The 22,531-nt window shown below is 41.7% G+C and overlaps 1 protein-coding gene across 4 annotated transcripts in view; it reads left to right on the top strand.

Annotated features, from left to right (window-relative positions):
* The window catches only part of LOC120948443 (uncharacterized), a 66,612-nt gene that overhangs the window by 29,456 nt on the left and 14,625 nt on the right, over positions 1 to 22,531 (top strand). For all 4 annotated transcript variants that reach the window (XM_040364760.2, XM_040364759.2, XM_040364763.2 and 1 more), the window contains exon 4: positions 13,178 to 13,613. In XM_040364760.2, coding sequence (XP_040220694.2) covers positions 13,178 to 13,613 — 436 coding nt within the window. The remainder of the gene's footprint in view (positions 1 to 13,177; positions 13,614 to 22,531) is intronic.

The following is a 22,531-nucleotide window of genomic DNA, read 5'->3' as shown; positions in this document are numbered from 1 at the left end:
AAAGACAAGATTCTGTGCCCTTGATGTTCTTGTTCTGAGCAATAACAATTACCGGCAATCGTTATTTGGTTTGGGTGGATCGACATCCCAGAAGGTACGGTGTTCTTCGCAGCTCCTCACGAACGCAACATTTGATGAGTTTCGTTGACGTCACACGATTGTCGAAGGAAGCCACAGTTGTCGAAGGTTGTAATTGTAGCTGTGAGTAGAAACTGGAGGAGTCGGGCCAAGACTTCGTTTCGCTCACGATAGAGCACGCTCCGAGCGCAACCTTAGCATGGAATAGCGTGTCGATGATCATGGCAAATGACAAACGGTACGCCTGTGGGTTTCGATTCGGCTTCGCACCACCAATACCTCCGACGACCCCTGCAAGACGGATCGGGTAGCCTCCGCCTCCGTTAACCCCGGGGTGTATGAGTGTGAACGTGTAGCGGTGTTCGACTGTTTTCGATTCCACAAGTTTGTTGTTCCAATTTCGCTCGGTGAACGTACTTTCTCGGTTGACTTCATCGTGCACCGCTTCTAGATTAAAATGGAGCGATATGGTGAGAAACTGTTTGTCATTGAAAAACACTGCCCACCGTGTACGGGCTCTCCAAGGTCGACAACAGGAACGGTGGTGAAACTTTATTGCAGAGGGTCAAATGTATTCCTAACCGTTGGCTACCAATGGCCGTTGAAGAGAGGGTGTCGGAGAAAGTTAAAGCGACATGAATAATGGTAGATATTTTTCTTTGGGCTGATAAAAAGGTCAGCAGGTTGTTTGAAGCAGCGGTGTCTGGATGAATAGAAATAGATATTTATTTTTGTGCGCAGAATGATTTCAATTTTAATTTTCAAAAACAATAGATTGTGTAGAAATTGGAAATTGAAATGATTTGTAGATAGATTTGGCCAAGTAGTAAAAGAAGCAAAATATTATTTAAAAACTTATAGAATAATACGTCACTTACGAGTAAACGAACCTTTCATTTAGATCCTTCCAGTAGGGCCAGCTATTCGTAAGACATTTCTCTCCATTTAATTTGCACGCAGGTTCTTTGTTTCAATTATTAAATACCTTCCTTGGCTCCGGTGGCCGAATTTCGACTGGATACCAACGTACACACTCACGTCACAAACCGACGCACAAACAGACGAAGACGCACGTGGGCCCTTAATGCCGCTGAACCGGAGGATTTATATTTAGTGCGTAGCTCGTAAATCCAATAAATCAACCAACGCTCAGCTCATTCCAGCACTGTGCGGTGTTTGCTCGCCGAGGACTTTCCGCTCAGGAGGAGTGTTCCATTTGCATGAAGTATAATTCAATGGCACTTTGAACCTAACGAGCTTTTATATCTACCACCCCGAGCCGTCATTGTGTTGGGCTATCGGGATGGTCGAAAAGGTGGCGGCGTTGATATTTTCGTACCATGCGTCTTAGGAGAATCCGATTGATCCACTGTTCTGTACGGAGCTTCGATGTCCATCAGGCAACAATTCAAGCTGTCTTTTCTCTCTTTAAACGAACGATGAAAGGTTCTTGGTGTAGTGGGTGCTACTTTTACGCATCATGGTCATCATCAGCCGTCTCTGCTCCAGCCAAGCAACTGCTCATTTTGTGAAAGGTCATTTTATGAACCTGCATTGAATATGTTATCCGCCTTCCGCAGCGCATACGGATCCAATGTCTAATGCCCAAAAAGCGTACTGCAGGAACGTCGACAACGTAGCGGTGCAATGTCGGGAAAATAAATCTAATTATCTGGAAGGTTGTTTCGGCCGAGTCCTTTGGCTTTGCCCTCGAAAGGCTCGTAATGCCTCGTACATTCCGATTAAGGGCGCAGATTTGTGCTGAAGACCTGCTGCAGGATGCAAGAATCTGCCTCCGAGCGAAATGTTCTTGGCCGACACAGGCTAGCTTGTTGGGCCGTGTGCAAAGCCTGTTCCTTTTCGCCAAGCTCCAAACCACAGTCGGTTGTGTCGAGCGCTGTTGTCGCAAATTGGAATTGGGACATGTTTATTGAATTCGGTCTGCCAATAGCACGGCCTACCATGGTAACGGTGTTTGATCGTAAAAGAAAAACAGTGACAAAAAAACAACCTCATTCCACACACCGCCTACCACCACCAGACCGCAGCCAGACGCAGACACGATGGAGCCGCATGGTGCTTGATTGCTATCTATTTGGCTGCGTCCGTTCGAGCGTTCGCGTCAGTCGCAGCGAGCGAGCATTCGGGTTGTGTTATCTCTGTCTCTGTCGTTGCTTCCCGATCAATTTGTTTCTTTTGTTCCGTCCTCCCAGTAGACCACGAGAGCAGCGATGTGGTGAATTCACTTAGACTACAAGAAATAGTAGCTTGGGGATGGGTTGTTTTCAGTGGGTGCTAAGGGACGTTTCAGAGCGCATAGCAGGGAGCGCAAAACAAGGGCTACTAAACCTGGAACGAATCGTACAAGTCTCCAAACGTGCAAACACACACACTCACATTCGATTTGACATATTCGTAGAAAAGTGTGCAAACTGGCAAAACGATGAAATCGGCTTTCAGCGTAGTAGAAGGAGCTTTTTTCCGGGGTCGTTCACTGCCGAAACCAGCAACCGCATGTCCTTCGGGAAAGCTTGTGCGACGCTTTAGTGCTCATGGTTCAACATATCAATACGCCCAGTTCAATGCTCAATGGTGGCATTTTCCTCCCACGGAAAAAGGATGTAAAAAAACCCCCATCGAACTACAGTCCCGTCCACAAGGATGCACCAACGCCTTTGACATAATAGTTCGTTGCTTCGTCAGCATAAATGAATGTTTTGTACCATGTTGTATGTGAGAGCTGTTAGGCGAAAGTTTCGTGATATCGTTTGCTGCGCAAGAAACGTGGAGTCTCTCGCGTTTGGGCAATATTTTACTTGTGTTTTTTTGTGACGGGAAGAAAATTTATCTCCTGCCCTAAAAGCCGTAAAAATTGCTTAGCTCACTTCTACTTCGGACGAGACGGGTTCATGCCGTATCCTGGCGCAGGCACCGTTTTTGCTATGGGCAGGAACTTTTCTACGAAAAATAAAACCAAAATACCAGAAGACGGTATGGTGTGTACAAAGTTTGGCAACTCTCTGTTTTTTTTTTGTCTTGTGGTATCGCCCTTTTTTGTTGCTTAGTGTGGCTTATTTTGCTGTCACAGTATGAACAGGAAAATCAATATGTTTTTTCCAGAATGTTCACACCCACTGCTGTATCCGTTTGTGTTCAGCTCTCGAGGAATCTCTTGGCCATAACTCGTTTTGCTATTCGAATTCATCGGATTTTTTTCGTTCGTAATTGCGCTACTCTTTCATCCAAAGGGAACAGCTAGCTACGAATCGGGATTGCGTTGTTCCCAGGCGAATCCTTATTACCGAGAGCCATTCTGGAAGAGTATTCTGTTGTAGAAAATAAAAGCTCGATAAAGCAGCAGGAGAAAAAGTGTCAACTGATCTACGGCCAAATGTGTATGGGAATGCTCGCGATGGGTATTTTTTTGTTGTGCGCTATAACCGCATTCAGTCGGTTCACTGCCCTCGGGAAAAGTGCATTGTCGCGTGGGAAACAGAGCTAGGGCTGATGGAAAACCTCAGGTAGATATCATACAAAACGGGGGATGAGTGTTGGCAGTATTACAGTATGGTATTTACGGCGAAATCGGGTTTCAGTTTTTTTTTTGCTTCGACTGTATCCATGGCTTTGGTTGGCCATAATTGTTTATTTTTACATATACGCCAAAGTGTAAACCTGGCAGAGTGACAGATGGAACGGAATGCATCCTGACATTAGAACAAAAAAAAACTTTTGCACGTCCTATATACATGATGTGGCCTTCCGTGTTAGATTGAAATGAAAGTGGATTAGAGAAATAGTAAAAAAGCTTACAGGGTTGTAGTTTCTTTTTGAATATGTGTATAGCTCATACCGGGCTCGTGGTACTGTCGCTAGCTCACACGACTTAACAACATGTCCGTCGTGGGCTCAAGCCCCGAATGGACTGTGCCCCTAACATGTGTATGACCCCAGTCTGACTATCTTGCTTATGGAGTAAATCAATAAGTCACGGAAAGCCAAGTCCACTAGTGGTATACAGGTAGGCCTTAACCGATGGCTGTTGTGCCAAAGAAGAACACGAAGAAGACGAAGAAGACTAATAAGAAGGATTGCTCAATACTAGAATTCATGTAAATAAATTGCATTAAATATTTATTTTTGGGCTTATTTAAGAATGAATTGGATCAATGTAAAATTGTTTAATTTTTAAACATTTTAACGATTTAATCGTTTGAGTTTTCGTCAACAAATCGATTCATTTATTAAAATGTGCTTAGTTGAAAGTAGTATCTATATTAGTTTGTTTACATTATGTGTTGGATTGACATTTTACCCAAGGTATTCTTACCGTAAATAACATAACCATGCAAGCAGATAAGTTTTTAAACGAATTTCTGGTGAATTACATTTCTAAAAGATGAAGATCAAAATCAAATTTTTAAACATTATCAACATATATAGAGTTTGGTCATCATAGAAGTTGCATGAGCTGTTAAATTCGGCTCAATTTCTAGCAACAATGTTGCTTGCAGTGACAATCAATACATTCTACATCGTACTTGGAAGTAATATATAACAGATTAATTTTTTTTTTATTTTCTCTCTATTTGTTGTTCACAACCTGGTGAACCTGGTTCCATTAAAGTGTATCTTAAATTCAGGGAAATACAACCATCTGATGTATGTATGTATGTATGTATGTATGTATGTATGTATGTATGTATAAGCATCTTTAACGTAAGCTAAGCTTGTGATATCAATATGTAAGGTCTTGGTGATCTATGAGATCTCTACTCTATTCGCCCTTTGGATTATATTACGTTTAATTTAAACATCATGTATGGAAATGTATGTTTGATTTAAAAGCGTCAATATTTTAAAGCTGAGAAAACAGAGAAAAAGCAAGTCTCATTCACTCATAGACTTCAGGCTCAAAGAGCCGATGGTAAATACTTACCGCGTCTCAAATTGTCGCTGTCACAGGCTGGCCCACGCCTAAAGGAAAACTGTAAGAATGCCTCCCACCATCGCCATGCTTGTCCGGTATTTTCGCGTGTGCATAAACGCGTGTGTCAACTGCTTTACGTGGGAGATGTGCGTTTATGTAGCAAAAACTCTCGTCGACCCGTTTATTAAGTCGACCGAAATATTTTCCCTCCAACCTTCAGCTTTATGGCTGCTCTTTCCAGGGAGCCAGGAAGCAACCAAGTTCGTCCTGGAAGGAAGAAACGTTCGAGAAATCCATTTGACCTGGACGTGGAAAAACATACGGCATTTTTTTGTTGTAGTTGATGGTTCAACCATCGAGAGTCAAAATGGCGAACGTACTGTCCCCGTTTCGTATTACGGCCTCGCGTTTGAATGTGTCCACTTTGGTACAGAGGATTGCATAGGTGGATGCACAGCAGTGTGTGCAGAAGCTGCCGGGATTATAGCCTGCCTGGTTCCATCGTTCAGCAAAACTCGCCAGCCCAAGATGGGTAGTGCGGCAGTGTGCTGGTGGTGGTGGTGACGGTTGCGGCGAAATGGCTCTGAAATGGGCCGTAACTGGGTCAAACGGGGTTGCACGGTGGGGAGCTCGTCCTTGCTTGCGTGGTTCCTGTTTTTATGCCGCTAAAGCTGCAAAAGGGCACCAGCTGCTGTAGCAAAGTGCAGGAGAAGCATAAGAATAGCAAATGGCACATAAACTTATGACTCACGAGTCACCGGTGGGATTGGAATGTTATACATCTCTCCTCTTGGAAGTGGTGTTCATTGCTTTTATAATCCTCACAATGAAATCGGGAGTACCATGTGTACCATTTCCGTGAGTATACTCACCAGCAAGCAATATGCTTTTAAAAATTAAGAATGTAAACAGCAGCGCAAGTAGCAGAAATGCTATTTTTGCCTCTGTGCTGCGCCAACAAGCTTCTTTGCAGTTTCGACGTACGCCAAAGAAAATTATACTTATGGAAAATGAGAAAAGATTAGACCCGACAAAAGTTTCACGACGTTCATTATGTTTGAGTACGGTCAATGGGTAAAAGACGGGTGGTTTAGATTGTGATTAAAATGAAGCATCCACAAACTCGAATGCTCTGCTGTGGAAGAAGCAAAATAAAAAAAAAAAAACAAATATCCCTCGCAAGGTTTCCTTTTGCTAACCTAATCGGATAAAACAATAAATGCTTGGTCTGTGAGGGTATGCGATGGGTTCGAAATCCTTCCAATAATTACAACAGATTTTATGTTTTTGCGGACCGCGATGTGGTAGATTTAGCTCTATGTTGAATCGGCTATCAAACAGAACAGGGTTTAAAGCATTTATTTTGGGCAGAACAATCATGATCAGTCCTAAGAATATTGAGATGATTACGCACACTAAAGATGCCTTTTGTGTTCGAACTAATGCATTGAAAGAAAGTATGCTATTGAACGCGAAAGTGGCAGGTAAATCTTGGAAAACATCATTATCTGTCTAGTGGCAGAAGTACGCTAATTAATTATGTTCTTCTGGATTGATGCTTCTTTTATTCGAAAGCGCTAATGAGATGCTGCGCAATCACGATGACTGTTCGACGAAAATTGCATTCAATCGTGTTGCGAATGATATCAATATTTCGTCGAATGCTCACTCTCGTTTCAGAATGTCAGATTCCATTGTTTTACTGAACCTTCGCTCTGTTATCGTTTGCATTACAGAAACTCTCCTCATTGCATGTGAATGGTTTTGGCTCTTTGCTTTGCAACGATAATTGAGAATCTTTGTTTTTTTTGCGTAATCGGGAAAAGTCTCGAAAAGTCTGAATTGTAAATCTTCCACAATATCACCTCTGTAATACATAGAATAGGAAATATGGTCTGAAAGAGAGAAATGCTTTCAAATCGTTATCCTTTTTCTATTCCTGCGAAGTGTCGTCCGTAAGTCTGGCCAGGGTACATCTTCATTCTAACACAGCTCTGCTCATTGAAACCAGGCGACCGAGCATTAAGAGTAAATAGGTTAATGAGCGGATTTGATGGGCTGAAACGAGCAAAGCCCAGTCACTTCCTATATCTCACAGGCATCCTCGCAGGGCATCCAGGGAGATCGTTCACCAACTCGTCATTCATGGAACTTTATGGAGACTGTACAGCATGCTGGTGCTGTTGTTTGTTTTACGTGGGGTAAAAGTAACTTCCGGCAATTTTGTGGCAGGCTTGGTGGAGTCGATTTGAGCTTTTCCCAGATGGGATGAGCATATACGGGATAATAAGGTGATGTTTGTCGTGAGAGCATTATGAGTGTGTTCCATTTTGGGTTGGAAGCTTAATTTTTCTATTCGTGTTTCGTGTTAATGGAACGTGTGATATATAAAAGGAATTTAGGAATAAATTCAAATAAGTGTAAAAGATAGATGGATTTTGTTCATCACATTGGTATAATTTAAAACATGCGACAAGGACTGTGATGCGTATCAACGGTATTACTATCCTTGCCGTTGCACGTTTCTGAGCACGCGGTGAGATGAAAATAGGTGTACCACCTACGCTCTGACTCCGTCGGTTGTAATATAATATTAGCTGCCTGCCATGGCGCCATCTGCAGCGTTGCTGCACTGTGTTCTGTGACTTTCATAAACACTTACCTGTCCTACCGGTGCCCTTACTTTCCTCCCTCACGCAAGGGAATCATTGGCAGCTGCTGCAAATGCGAGGGGCTGATCTCCTGTTGCAAAATATGATGAACGAAGAGGCATCAGCACAGCAGCAATCTAGTGCTGTCCTGTGCTATTTTTGGCACCGTAACACAGCCTCTGAGCGGTACTGTGCCGCAGGTGAAAATGGACGTGACTTTTTGACACCTTTACATGTGGTTTTTGGTTGGGCAAAAGGTATTCGGGGGGAGGGGAGGGGGAGAGTGCTAAACTCAAAAGGAAGAGAATGCTATCTGATGTTTATGGGCATAGAGTTAATAGGAGTATGCCTATCGTTTTTGCATGTGTGTTTTTGTGTGACTTCGAGGAAATGGATTATATTTTCGGAACACAGATGAAGACAAAATCAAACTGTTGCAGTGACAAAAAGAGCTTTAAGTATTCAGTGAGAAAGATTGAATATGAAATTTTGAATAATTCTATTTTTTGGAACTTTATTAAATGGTGTAATCAAGCCAGCGTTGCAATATCTAGTTGCAGAAACTGAAAATGAAATTAATATAAAACTGAGCTTCTTTGCTTATCGTTGGTACATATATTGCGATTGTGCATGTGGAACCGTTATATGTACATTGACTGACATAAGCTATATTTTACTTATAGGTAGCTCCTGAATCGCTGTCAAAACTTTTCGAAACGATGATTCATGTGCGAATTTTCAATAAAGCGTCGTGCCTTACATGGCACGATACGTATACTTAGAACGCCATGTGGCTTGATTTTGTTTACAATATTAAAAAATCGAGGCAGTAGAAGCCATTGAAAAGACGGTTTGACCTTTTCATCGAGTGAAAACGGTTGACATGAATAAATTGAAGGTGCACGTTGTGCCGCAACCTTTGCACCACACACAGACCCAAGGATTGCACAAGGTTTCGGAAGGTGGCGTCGGTTTCGTGGATGTTACTTTCGATCCTGCAGCTTTTTGACACACGGAAATGAGGCAATTTTGATACGATGATGAGTCGTTTGTAGGAATTGAATTTCGTCTTGGAATCGTCATAAGTGTGGTTGAGTATTATATTTTTTGTTCCGTAGACATTTTGTAAAATCACAACTGAATAAATCAATATACGCGCAACGTTTCGTACGTTGAATCAAAGCAATTGAAGAGAGGCATAGACACATTAAAATTGGTTTTCAAACGACATGTTGGATACTCGGTGATTGGCCTTCGAGAGGCATTCAATGTTGCGTTGGTATTACGACATGATCTGGAAAATTGGGTTTACGAAATTGATTCAGTTTTGGTACTCTTTAAAATTGTCAGTAGCAGATAAAATTTGGAACGGTTCAAAAAGGTCGTATTGATAAAAACAGATTTGTCAAACTCATTTGTTGGGTGGGCGAAAATTCTTTTGCGGACAGCAATATTAAACTCAAACATCGATGGTAAAGGTGTTCCATTTCAAATACAGGTGATCCCCGAGATACACGGTTAATGGGGACCGAAAACGGTTGCAAAATACCATGTATCTCGAATTTCCGCGTAATTCGAATCTCGTGATTTCCAGCCTAAATATCACTCATTTTTTTGTAATTTTACAAGTAGGGGGTGCTTTTAGCCACTTAATTAATTATTTGATATGATTCTCGCTAAATTTAACAGTTTTAAACGCTTTGAAATGATTTTAAACATTCTATCAAAAGGAAAATTATTTGGCATTTGACAATTGATGAGTCAAATTGGTACAATTTGCTCAAAGATCTGTCTAATTTAGAAAACCGCGTAACTCCAAATCCGCCTATAAGCGGTACCGTATGTTTTGGGGACTTCCTATATAGACTTGATAAGTGATAACCTCGTAGCGTCGCGGGCCGCATACAGAACCCTCAGCAGCCGCATGTGGACCACGGGCCGCCAGTTTGACAAATCTGGTTGATAATATTTAAAATCAATAAAAATATTTAATAAATATCAAGTTCAAATTCAAAAGAAATAGTTAAAATCAATTATTTTGGTGTTGTATTCAGGTAAATCTTATACACTATAAATTAAATAAAAAAGTGATTTTATTTTGAGTATTTTCAACCAAATTAAATCATTGATCCCTAGCACCACGCGAATTGCCATTGTTCGTGCGTCAAACTGGGTGAAGGAGCTTGGGTGAAATTTGAACAAAAATCTTTTAATCTTTGAATAATTTGACCATGCATATTGTTGCTTCTGATGAAGGTCACGGTACGAACGCTTCGCAAGCCATCCATTTCTTGGAAAATTAGGCATGGGAATTATATTTTTTCTTGTTTTTTTTTTGTCTGATAAAGGTTTTTCAAAGCAACCAACAATGAAGATGCGGAAAAGTTCCACAACAACCATGCAAAATTCGCATAATTAGACCAAACCTCCGCAGGGAAATGTGTTTAAGCATGATTTAGGGATTAATTTCTGGTTGAAATTTTGTCAATTTTGTGTAGAAAAGACAAGAAGAAATCTTAGAAGCTGTTCTCAGAGTACATACAGCTTGCAACGATCGTAAATATTGTTTTTAGAAATCAGGAGGATTATTTTTAATTGAGAAAAAAATCTACATAGATATCACTGAACCGGACGTGCAAAATTGGATTTATTGGAATTTTTGGAGATTATAGATAGATGTTTCAAATATCTAAGATTATGAAAGCTATCATGTACATTATATACATTCAATTTGGTGTAAATTTCTTTAACATTTTCATTTATTACTATCCAGAAAATGATTCATCTAGGGAAAATACTTACACTAAAGTGAGTACTCACATATACTGTGTAACTATCGATGAAAAGCTGTTGCAATCGCTTACAGACTGACTGACTCATTTCGCTTTGTGTCTTTAATTCAATCTGAAAGTTATATTGAACGATTTTGTCTTCTTGAATATTCCCTATATTTCTTCCACAATTTCATGTCCAAATAAATTCGTGAAGCTACCGTTTCGAGTGTTCACATCCTCTACTTCTTGATTACTTCGAATATCGCCACAAAACACGTCACATTTATTGTATCTGAAGTTTATTAATGAGTAAACATGTGGTTCCTCTTGTTCGAAGTCTTTTTGTCTCCCTTTATCATTCCATCCTCGTTATTAAACCATAACGAATCACGACAAACAATCAAAGAAGCGATAACGGGCTGCTGTTTCGATCAGGTAAAAAAGTGAGGAAAATCCTAATGACGCTTGAGCTTTATTTTCGATTATATACTTCTCGCTATTGGAATGCTTTTCGTTTCGAGAGCTTGTCGTTCAATTATTCTCTTGTCCTGTAGTAGTTTGGCTCGCTTACCTGTCGTTTTCTTCTTCTCAACTCTAGGCCTTTTTCTTCAAACTCTGATAGAACGAAGCTTTTCATTGAACGTAAGGGTTTCGTTGACTACGTCTAGGTTGACATTTCTCCCCGCACTAGCCTGTTGTGTGCGTGTTGTGGTAAAAATAGTCCTACAAGAGGGTTTGCCTATACCCTTCGCTTTCACTGTAATGTCGGTGCGATATCCCTATCGTCGTACAAGATCCTGAAGGAGAAGGTGGCCCACCCTTGGTTACCATCTGCGATGAGCCAGCGGAACGTTAGGTAGACTTTTGCATGCTTTGTGAGCGTATTGAACACCAAAACGGTCGCTCGCCGCTCGATGAAAGGATCCTTACACGATGCTTAGCTTGAAACGGCTTCAGACGAGTCGCAAACACAACGGGAAATCGCTAGACCATACGTGTGTGGTACGGTGTGTGATGATACGGCCCACCAGAGTGGGAGAAAAGCAGGAAGCTTTGAGAGGACTCCAATCATGCCACGTCTGGCTGGGAGCGGCTGCTTTCTTACCCGTCAAGCTTTGAAGGGGGAAAGCGTTCCTTGTACTTTGGCGGCGAAGAATAACAAAAGCGTTCCAATGTAAGGGACACGGTACGGGAAGGAGGAATGAAACGGGTTCACGTTAGCGTAATGCTCGAGTTCGAAAAGACGGCTTTGTGGCTAAATGGGTTGCGAGATGAGAATTAGGGGGGGTAAATAGTGGCAAAGTATTTTCATGGGCAGAAGCTAAGACACATTATCATTCTTGGGAAGGGCTAGATGGGATGGGGTTTGCGACGAAAAAGTGATGTAAAACAGCTTTCGCCATGAGTATAGAGGAAGGTTACAGCTTTCAGCAAAGTCGACAGTTTGTGGAAGGACTCAGCAGCTCGATTAGCCGCGGGGTCATAATGTTAGATGGTTTCAATATTTTCATAGGTTAAACATCCTTTGCCGGTTAGTAACGATGGCCTTGTCGATTATAGTCCGAGAATTGCGTCGGTATTTGTCTATTAGAAGAGGTGGAGGACACTAATGTGAAGAATGTGACCGTATAGCGTTGGTATATTACCTCTAATGCGGTTGTAGTGCTCAGTACATGATAATAATGGATTTATTGGGAGCACAAATGTTGTAAAGGTTTTGATAATGGTACCATACTTTCTGTTCATAAACGCTATGGTTGAGAAACAGTTGAAAATTAGTTTATTTGTAACTTTGTTTGAAACACTTGAAAACAACTTATCATAAACCATGCACATATTGATGGGAGCTTAAAAAAAATTGCAATTGCTTGGGTAAATGTAATTTAAAGAGTAAATATAAGTGTCAGTTAAGATTCCACACTTGGTCGGAAAATAAGTATAGGGCTATAAAAAGCATACATTCTCTCATGCAATGTACAAAAAATGGTACAAAATGTTGCTTCCTATTTGCTTTACAAAAATAAACCGTCCGTCACCAGCTTACCGTTTGATATTTGCTCATCCGTTTCGATTGCATCCGTTTGTATGATTATATGATATTTTATTCAGCGTGTTTATAACGGGTGCTTCTTCCACATCTAATTGGACGGTAACATATCACATTCCAATTCGTGAGCGCTCTTGGTAGCATGCGGAGCTTCCAGTCACCGTCTAGTAGCATACATGTTTAGCTTTTTTCACAGTAATTCCAACCCCAACCTACAGAGCACGCAGCTCACAAAAATGGGGTTGTGATTTATCGCATGACAAGTTGGGAGCTATTTACCCATAGTCTTACGCTTCTTTTGTATTTGTATTTTTGCGTGGGTGCGGTCCGTTCCGGCGCATCGATTTCAGACTCAGTCAAGACAAACGAAAGACAGCAGAAGAAAAGAAAAAGGTACTGGATTCACAGAAATCTCAATAGCTCAATCTTCTGGGCGATCAATTACACGCATCGTCAATTTATAGCCGTTGTCAATTGGTCGTGCGTTCTGTAGGTAGCCATACCGTAGCCATAACTGCACCTTGAATTGCTAATGTGAAACTCACGCGAATGGACGATGCGTGCTTGTTACAGGGAGAGATTCCTTTTCGGAAGTAATATTTGTGATGCTTGGGTTTGATTTACTCTTGAAACCGCTGTTCAAATTCACACACTTTATTGATCTAACTTCTTGTTCGCTTTCCGATTTCTTCTACAGAGTCCGAAGTTTGCTCCCCCGATCGAGTTTGTCGACCAGGCCACGCTAAGCCCCCCGGAGGGCTACAAAGATGGCAGTGGGCTGCTTGACAATGCACTCGGTGGAGCACTCGGTGGGCATGTCTTCGGTGCACAACATATTCAGCAGCTCCAGGTTATCCAGCGGCTACAGCAGCAACGGGCTGCCATGTTGGCAGCCAGAGCTGCTGCTGGCCAGCAGGGACAACAAACGGGCACCGCAGGCCAAGGCCAGGCTGGTTCCCAACCCGTCTCCGCTAGTCAACAACAGCAGCAGCAACAGCAACAACAGCAACAACAGCAACAGCAGCAGCAACAACAGCAGCAGCAGCAACAACAGCAGCAAGCGCAACAAGCAGCTGTGTGCACCGAGTGTGCTGAATGTGCTGAATGCGCTGCTAAACAGATGCATGACGAAGGTAAGTAGGGTATTTGAGTTAAATCTATGCAGTTGCAATAAATTTGTATATTTCATCAAATCGTGGGGGATTTGAAACATGAAAAAGTTAAATAGTTTTTAAACAATTTTGACGATTTTTTATATTTGATTAGACTGTCATATCATATAGTGACACAAACAAGTACACTCTAGGGTGGAAAAGAAAGGGACCATCAGATTGATTTGTACCCTTTCCCATTACAGACTTTGTCAACTCCTCAGAAGGAAAGACGTGGGACGTTCGTTAGATACAAATCGATTTCTGCTTCATTAAACGAAAGGTTGCATTGACCTTTGTCGGTTAGGGAGAGTGTTATGGTTACGCTTCCCATTACTCCTTTGCCTGCAGCAGGAAATAGCCGGTATTGTGAATGATGTTGAACCTTCTTCACGTGCAATTGCTTGACTACTCAATTCACTGTCAGTCAGCAGACAGCAGGAAACGAACGGTTAGGAGATGAATCTGAATCGATTCCTGTTACTCTGTCGGGTCGGGAGGCGTTTCCTTGAATAAATGAAGCTGATTAATTGTTCTAATTTTGTGGTGTCCAAGAATAATTTTAACCTCAGTGCATTGAATCTGCTTTGGTATGCTTCTATTCGATGAAAATTACGCTTAGATTGTTCATTCTGGCCCATTGCTCAAGTTGAATGATTGAGATGTAACGCACACTCTAGTTTATTTGGCGTAGAAACCCACTTGATTTGTTTCATTTGACAGGTTGACCAACAACTTGTGTCCGGAATGGCGTGTTTATCATGAAATACTTTAACATAAACTGAACGTTCCAGTCTTGCCTACCCCGGAAGTAGACAACCTGAGCAACGCAACAAGTTCCTGTTGCCCCGCGGTCCATACCGCTTTTACTCCATCCGTTGCTTGGAAAATGTCAAAACGGAAATTGGAGTTTCATTGCGTTGCTTTCCGTTTCGCTTCCGGTGCACGGAGGTGCACGTGGACAGTTTCGAGGGAAGCTTAAACTAGCGTCGCGTTCGAAAGAGCAGTGTAAGGGATGGATGAGCTTTCGTGAACCGTGACCTACGTTGTCTCTCCCTCGTCCATCGCGTTCGATCGCAACGCGTTCGCCGTCATGCGTGACTTCAACTTGTGCGAGGAGGGCGCGTTGCTGGAGTGATATCGAGTTTCGCCCATCCTAGAAAGTCAGTCCCGAACAATATCGGGATCTTCGGGCAGGGCAATTTTTAAAAGGGGTCTGTAAATACCCTCCTGCGCTTATGCCGTGACATTGCTGTTGCTGGTACGGCCGGTAGTGACATTTCCTCCTCCCCGGTTTGAGAGAGAAATCGGTTGGCAGTGTGAATGGAGGATAGCGGAAGCATGGTTCGATAGTTGCCGCGGGCATTTGACATTTATCGTCGACCATAGCGTAACTACCGGAATCAAACAGACGAATCGGGTTATACGAATCCGGGCCTTTGCCAACTACCATGCGGGAAGCTTTCACATTATCAACATCGGCCACACCTACTGCGAATGGGAATGGGTTGTGTGAGGCATGAGTCCTTTGTGTGGTTGTGACATGACCGCGCAATATGTGCCATCGAGCATCATCGCACAAGATGCTCGACTTTAATGAGCTAGACCCCCAGTGTGTGCTGTCTAGCGATGTCATTGATGTTTGGCTCTGCGCCTGCGGTGCTTTGCAGGCAAATAGTGGCTTCTGAACCACGCATTAATAACACATGGCTTACATCTTAGCCATGCCTCGCGAAAGCCCAAACTATGATGAAGTTGTAAATGTTTGTTCTCTGCTGAGTGTGCGATGGATTAAGCCTGTAGCTGTCTTCATTAGACGAGTGGAAACTTAGTGGGGAAATGTAAGGCGGCTCTTAGTGTGCAAATCAATACCGATAGTGCAAATCGAAGAACTTCAGCGAATAATAAAATCTTTTCCAAACAGTTTTGAGCAATATGAGTTTCTGGGTAATGTTGTAATATGTTCCCATATTTAAAAAATACATTTCTCTCGAACTTTACTTCAATAGCATCTTTCACTGCCGTTCAACAGGCAATAGCAATGTCATGATTCTAATATTCCCTGACAGTCGATATCCGCTATCCTTTTTCAGTAGCTGAAAGTCGTGCTGGAAAAAGGCAGAGGATAGTTTGAAATTACATTTCATGTTCACATTTCCATCGTATCGATCGTACTTTCATGTACAATGTACTTGTACGGTTTATCAATAGTTTCCAGTGAAGGTACTGTATGCATAAAATATTTATTGGTGTCTGTGTTCTTTTCTCCTGACTTTATGATATATTTTGTGCAGAGGAAAGTGTTTTACGAACTTTCCTTGTCAAAAGAATCTTTGCAAATTGGTTTGTATTTACCTAAAACAAAATAAACACATGCCCGGTTAATGAGAATATTAGCAAGATTGTTTGGGCCTTGTGGAAGACTACGAATCTGATGCTACCACATACTTTTGTTTGTATATGCTTCTCTAAACATACAGTATCAGGTTACTCTTGAGAAAGTCTTGTGCTTTTTGTGTGCAAATTGTTTCTTAGTTAGGAGCTTAGTAAACCACCAAACCTCAGACCGTGCCATGGTTTGTATTTCAAGAGTTTTCGTTTCGTTCTAAGGTTTCGCCTTAATTGGACTTTATTCAAGCAGCATATAAGTCTCTTACGGAAGAATTTTGCAGTTGTTTTATACTAGATTTGAACTCTAGACTGGGAAATGTGTTCCAGCATGGGCATTCGCAACAACCGCAGCTCAGTATTCACATCGAGTTTCGAAGTTCCGGGAGTCGTGCTGTTGTGAATGAATGGCGACTCGTTGTGCTGCTGGCTGGATCGTTCTGGTCATTGCATTTCTTCAGCGCCCTGAAGCCTGATTTCCGTCATGAAAAACCATGCATGCGGGGTCAATCGTTTGGGGGAACACACACAAAGGAGTGGTTTATTTATGCTGCGTTATGTTTAGATTCGCCGAAAGAGGGGAGAAGCAAACGAGTGTTTCACATATAAATATTATTACTGTTTGTCTCGTTTTATGCTTTGATTTTATTTATGCTTGTATGCGTAGCCAAAGCGATGATGAAGCCGGGTCCTCCACACCCGTGTGTCATGTGGTTTCGATAAATAGAAACAGAACGGGCGGTGGCTCTCGATCTTGCCACTCGACGTACGATCAGTAGCGTGAAATCGGCTGGTGTCAGCGTTTTGTTTTTGCTTTCCTCGGTCGATCTCTCCCTCATTTGACGTCTGTTGGTCCTCCTAAATTCTCGTTCACCCCATGGGCCGGAAAACGGGAGAATATACCGCCTTATTATGCTCCGATTGTTAGCGAGAGTCCGGTTTGCCGGTTGCGTTTCATCACAATCGTTAGCAGGACCGGGTCTGTGCGGTTTGTTCAATTTATTCCAAAAAGTTAACTGCTCGCGATTGGACGCAATCAAATTCGGATAGTGCTAGTGAGTGGGGCTGCTTGACTTGATCGGAACTGCTTACCGAAGGGACAGTGCTGGATGCAAATGAAGTTTTGTGAAAATAATTGCTATCCGTCTGTTGATTATTTAAAACGATAATGTTGGATGCGGGCAAATACGCGCGAAACAAATTCTAACATGCGTATGAGCGTTGCATGTGCTGATAGAGTCGGGTTAGTAGCTGATGCATCCTTTTTAATTAAGAATACGAAAAATCGATTTCCGGTTCTGCAGGAAGGAGTTTCCTTGCGCAAATGACGAGCCAGTGCAAAATCAAGCAATGCGGGAAGTTGTGTGAAATAATAATAAAGTCCGGCTAGGGTGAAAGAATAGTGAACGGTGCTTAAAAGGTGAAAATGGGAGGAAAATTGTTGACAAATTGGGGAATGAAATTAATTGGCATCGCGTGTTTGACTGCCGTGCGTGGATGAGTGTACAGTTTATTTTTGCTGACGCGTTCGTCCCTGATGAAATTTTTCAAGAACGGAGAGAACGAAAGAGGTGTGTGTGTGTGTTTTTTTTCTCATTTCTGGATAAAATAACGTAAAAAACTACGTTGTGCGGTGTGCGGCAAAGTGAACCAGGTTTTGTCCACTGAGGGTTTTTTTGGCTAAAATAAAAAATAACCTCACACAGTACCGGCATTTTGCCAAGTATTTCACTTGGGAAATACCAGCAGACAAGAGCAGATTCGGTGTGATAAGAGCTGTGGTACTGATTTGTTGTGCTTCAACATTTCCCTCAGTGTGTAACGATGTGTTTATGGAACGAGGACCAAACATAAATGGTACCGGCTGTTCATTAATTCTATCAGCAGCACTCGTAAAACCGTATGCGAGTAATAAGATGGCCTCCCAATGTGCGACGGCATAAGCGAAGTAACTGCATGATCAAATAATGATTCGTGTGTCCCAAAGGGTTAATTTGGGAGCTTTTCTATGTTCAGCGTGTGGTGCAGTGTGCTAGAGGGATTTATATGTGTTCGCTAAATAAATTAGAGTCAGACGGAAGGATAGAAACGATTCATCTTCTTAAGGTTTTGGCGTTGGCGAGTGAAATTGTTCACATGAGTTCGAAATGTAAAAGTTTGGTTCAAAGTTTGGAGTGTGTGTGTCAAACAAGTTAAAGTATGAAAATGCATATGCTACGATTACATACTTGCCCATCGTTCCTGTCATTAGGATCGCGGAGTCTGAAGGGATCGTTCAACGCTATCAGTGACGAAGGTAACGAATATTCTCAAGATTTCGGTAATTATATGTTCAGCGTACTTCAAGAATTGTGTCATTTAAAATAAAAGAAGCCACAGAAGTTCGGTGTGCCTTGGAAAATGTAGTAAAGCTATGATATATGGGTAGATATGTTACCATTAAATGTAATTATGCCATTTTGCTTAACGTCTTTGGGGTCCCTCGTCCTAGTAAAATATTTCACAACTGGTGCATTCAAGTTGGTTTCACGAAGTCTGGGGAAGAATTCAGGGTAAAATTCTTAATGAAAGCATCCACCAAAGTACTCTACCAAAATGCGCATAACATTATTTCAATGTGCGATGGCTTAAACCTCACTTAAGCTCTTGAGAATGAGGGAATAAATTCTTCAACTCGTTGTTGGGTGGAAATCATTACGCGAGCTGCGGTTGGGGCAAGCTTATTGAGAAGCTTTATCGGCATTTTAATCGGTATTTCTCCGTCAGGGCCAGATGTAAATCATTGGGGTTGGGTTTGAAATATAATGTGACAGCTGACGCTGCTGAACAGATTGCTTCCAGAGTGTGGAAATATAATGCAAATATGTCTGCAAACAGTTTACTAATGTTAAATAATTGATTATAACAACTTTAAAATCATCTTTGTTACATAGCTCCAAATACTTTTCTAAAAGGAAACTTAGGAACTAGTAGCACCGATAACAAAGAACACCAAACCAAAAACTCCGGGTAAATTGGCATGCCTTATAAATTATTTCATGATGCTCCAACTCCTAGGTATCCTGGGTTAGGAATTTCGGACCAAGAATGTCTCGAATGTAATGGGTAGGATACGATGCTAAACACGGTCTTAATAGTCATCCAATTACGCAAAGAAGCTGGGCGGTGGCAATTGCTGCAGTGTTTACCTTGCCGCAAACCAAACTTGGGTGAAATTGTATATTGACCGGAATCGGAGACAGTGCTGGCAGTAAAAGTGGAACTTAATCGCTTGTTTTGGGCTTGTAATGGAAGGTGTTTTCGGGTGATGTTAGAAGTGCGATACTTCTGAAATCGATTCGATGTGGTTTCGAATCACTCTGCCTTCTCTCTCTGTTGTTGCCGTCTGATAATGTTGTATCGATTTTGGACGACGCGCATGGTAACACAGGTAGCAGAATCTGTTCAAGAAGAACGTTTCCGAGTACAGTGATACACAACGCTCATGCTCACCGTTTAATGGGTTTTCATTTGTGCCATTTCTGATGCTATGTTTTATTTCGATCGGTTGCTATTCCACATACATCTCGGTTATGTTAAGTATTTCATTCGCGTTTTTACGCTGTTGATTGTTGGAATTTCGTGGAACACATTCGAGTTTACCGTCTCTAGATAACCGAAACATTACGGGGAGTCATGCATGTTTGTGCCTCATGAATATTATTTCTTGTATATTTGTTGAGTAGTGTTTAGAAATTTGTTATCTTATTAATCTTTGAGAAGAATCATCAAGAACTGTAGTAATAACCCTTGTTCATCGTTCACCTAGTGTCCCTCAATATGTTGTTAAGAAATGTATCATAAATTAACCTTAAAAAAGCGAAGAAAACATTACAGAACATACAAGAAACTATATAATCAGCGACAACTCTGACGCCGGTGATGGATGAGTCCGTGCTAGCATTTTATTAATCTTAATCATGGGAATCTTCAAAGCACGACAATAGGTACTGAGAATTTTTGTTAGAATGTTAACTGAACTATAAACTTAATCGAGGCACTTGGGAAGATGTACTAGTGTGAAATGAACTTGCCGTACACTGGACAGGTCATGTCACTGCTGTTGAGGTGAAGTTCTAGCAGCTACAGACGACAACCTTTCCTGGGAGATTTCTTGCTGCGCAGGACAATGTCAATGAGAGCAAATTTGTGCTTCCAACCGGGAGGTAAAGCCGATTCATTCAATTTATGAAGCTAGGCTCGGTTTGTAGCAGCCGTTTCGTGGATAATTGTGGAAACGATGCTAAGATAGGGCACCCTGGGCCGGAGCTGTTGAGGGTGGTAATGAAATGAAAGTTCAACCACCGGAACGTTTGTACGGCGTCTTCGTCATAAGAATGTGAAGAGTGCCGAATGAATGAGAAGCGACCCTAGTAGATGGAAACTTGAGGTGAATGGATGAAGATTGTAAAAATTACCGGTTGAGTAATTTTTCCCATGCGATAGAACGCGCTCATTTGCAAAAAGCTGAAAGTCATACAGGAGGGAAGGGGTTGTAAAAGAGTAGCTTTAATATTTACCTAGAATTGTGCGGCTGTTGCACATTCAGTTAACTTTACTCGTGTGCACATTAGTTATTATACTTATTTTGCCTGCTTGTCGGTATGACACAGATTTTTTGAGAATCCTGCCAAATCGTGGTTTCCACAGCTCTAAATTGAAATTGACTTTTATCCGTAAATCTCTAAATATGAGGTTTTGAAGTTGTTACTTATTCTGTATGATAAGTGTTTAATGCTATTTCATTAATTTGCCAATTAAAAGCTGCAATGGATTGCATAAGTATTGTAATCCGGCTCCAAAGCCGTAAGCTACCTCGGTAATGCACAAATTAAATGTATCGAGCGAACTGCAGATTCCACTCGAACAATGCTTCGAGTTATAACAAAGAGACCACGCCCGAATGAACGGTTCCGTTGCTCACTATCGTAGAGAGTGAACATGACGGCAAGGGAGAGAAAGATTAATGAGTTATGGAATTGTGATACATTTGCATGTCAGCTGCATTGCGTAGACTGTGCTGGTTTTGGGGCGATATTCTGGGAAATGCATTCATGGTTGTACCAGTATGTCCTAGAAAATTTAACACCATCCCATCGGTTGATATTGATATCTGTGTCGAAACGTTTTGTTTCCATGCGTACCGCATTCAAACACTCCCGCAATTGGGTGTAATGAAAAGTTCTTTGTTTCTGTGTAATGCAATTGGTTGTGTTTGAATGGCATTGCAGTGCAAATATTGCTTAATTCTTTCCCAAGCATTTTATCTCATTTTCCCCTTTTCCCCATGTTGTCTGAGGCTCGTGACAGTGCTTGTGCTAAATGTAAAATATTACGTGGACATGGAATTTTATTTTAGTACCGTGATTTCTTGGTACACAGTTTCATTTCCTTTCCTGTGTGGCAGTTTACAGGGTCAAATGCATGCGTAGTGTGTCGGAATGTATAAACAGAACGATGACTTATCGTAAGAGTGTTGGATGGTTACAAAACTCAATGAAATTGTTCCCATTTTTCAACCAATTACGTATGGTAAGTGGAAGTAGTTGCGGTTTTAGCCTCAGTTGGTGGGATGTAATATTAAATTAAACTCAAACTGTCATGCTGTAAGCGATTCCGGTATGAATTTATGGGCCTAGTGGGTATTTGTGCTGGGCGAGTTTTTATGAACTACGTTCTTCGTGGGAAATTGAAGGCAAATTCATCAATATTTGGTCCCGATGGAAATCGGTAGCATATGTTGATGCGATTCACCCACTTCTTTGGATATTGGACACAATGATGACAATTGTGTGTGCTCGAGTCGTGAGATCATTTCTCGTCGCTCAAGAACATGTGTTGGAATAGAAAACATTTTCGCTTTGCTGATGCTCCCGTGCCTTCGCTACTATTACTGTTGACGGGTGAAAGGCTCAATACCTGGATCGTGACAAGAATTAGGTCGTGCGGGGCCTGACGGGAAGCCGACGGAAGTAACAGCAATTGAGTAGTTTGAGCTGCACCGCGCAAAGGTAACATTCGACCAACGGTGGCTCGAATAATCATTCACCGGTTTTACGAGACCAGTAGCGAGATACATTCCGTGTGCGTGCGTTGCATAAATGTCCGTTTCACGGCAGAGCGCGAAAATGTGCGTGTTTGGAATGTAGTCGTCGATTGAACCTAGAAACGGTAGAATATGTTTGCTCGCCTTTCGTGCTGTTTCGACTGGTTTTTTTTTTTACAATTTTGGGCTGCAAGAAGATCGCCCAGTGGTAGTTGATTTATTCATTCAAACTGTCAATGTGCGGTAAGATAATCTCGAATAAGGTGCTTGTGATAGTATCGTGCGCATTTTTTTATTGCTCGATTAATGCTGGAAACATTTATATTAAACGATATTATAGATAAAGTTATACGCTTTTTGTCAATATGATTGTCGTCAGCGGTAGTACCCAAAAGTAGTAAAAACTAAAACTCAATAAAACCAAAAC

Source organism: Anopheles coluzzii, chromosome 2 (assembly GCF_943734685.1).
Source record: "Anopheles coluzzii chromosome 2, AcolN3, whole genome shotgun sequence".
Taxonomy (NCBI): Eukaryota; Metazoa; Arthropoda; class Insecta; order Diptera; family Culicidae; genus Anopheles; species Anopheles coluzzii.
This window is presented reverse-complemented; position numbering and strand designations above follow the sequence as displayed.